Consider the following 524-nt stretch of genomic DNA (forward strand, 5'->3'; position numbering starts at 1 on the left):
CCCATCCCATCCCATCCCATCCCATCCCATCCCATCCCATCCCTGCCGTACAGAGGGGACCGGTCCCGGGAGCCGGCGGCGGGGGGAAGGGATACGCAAGGAGAGCAGAGCCCGGGGAAGGGGGGATGCGCGAGGGAGGGAAAAGCCCGGGAAAAGGGGGTGTGCGAAGGGTAAAAAGAGCCCGGAGAAGGGATACGCAAGGAGAGCAGAGCCCGGGGAAGGGGGGATGCGCGAGGGAGGGAAAAGCCCGGGAAAAGGGGGTGTGCGAAGGGTAAAAAGAGCCCGGGAGCGGCTTTTGGAGCATTCCTCCCTCCTTGACCCCCTCTCTCGACTTGTCCCTCCCAGGACCAAGTGGAAAAGGCAGACGGCGGTGGGCCTGGAGCTGCTGGCCGAGGCTGGCAACTACTCAGCCCTCCAGAGGATGTTCCCCTCGCCCTACTTCTACCCGCAGAGTTTGGTCTCCAACCTGGACCCCGGCGCCGCTCTCTACCTGTACCGCGGACCCAGCGCACCCCCCCCCGCCC

At 66.0% G+C, this 524-nt stretch overlaps 1 protein-coding gene across 1 annotated transcript in view; it reads left to right on the plus strand.

The window, feature by feature from the left end:
• BARHL1 (BarH like homeobox 1) overlaps positions 1-524 on the plus strand; it is a 4,609-nt gene that overhangs the window by 1,941 nt on the left and 2,144 nt on the right. The window contains exon 3 of the mRNA XM_009287026.1: positions 346-520. Within this exon, the coding sequence (XP_009285301.1) occupies positions 346-520 (175 nt within the window). The remainder of the gene's footprint in view (positions 1-345; positions 521-524) is intronic.

Source organism: Aptenodytes forsteri, unplaced genomic scaffold, assembly GCF_000699145.1.
Source record: "Aptenodytes forsteri isolate BGI_AS27 unplaced genomic scaffold, ASM69914v1 Scaffold136, whole genome shotgun sequence".
Lineage (NCBI taxonomy): Eukaryota > Metazoa > Chordata > Aves > Sphenisciformes > Spheniscidae > Aptenodytes > Aptenodytes forsteri.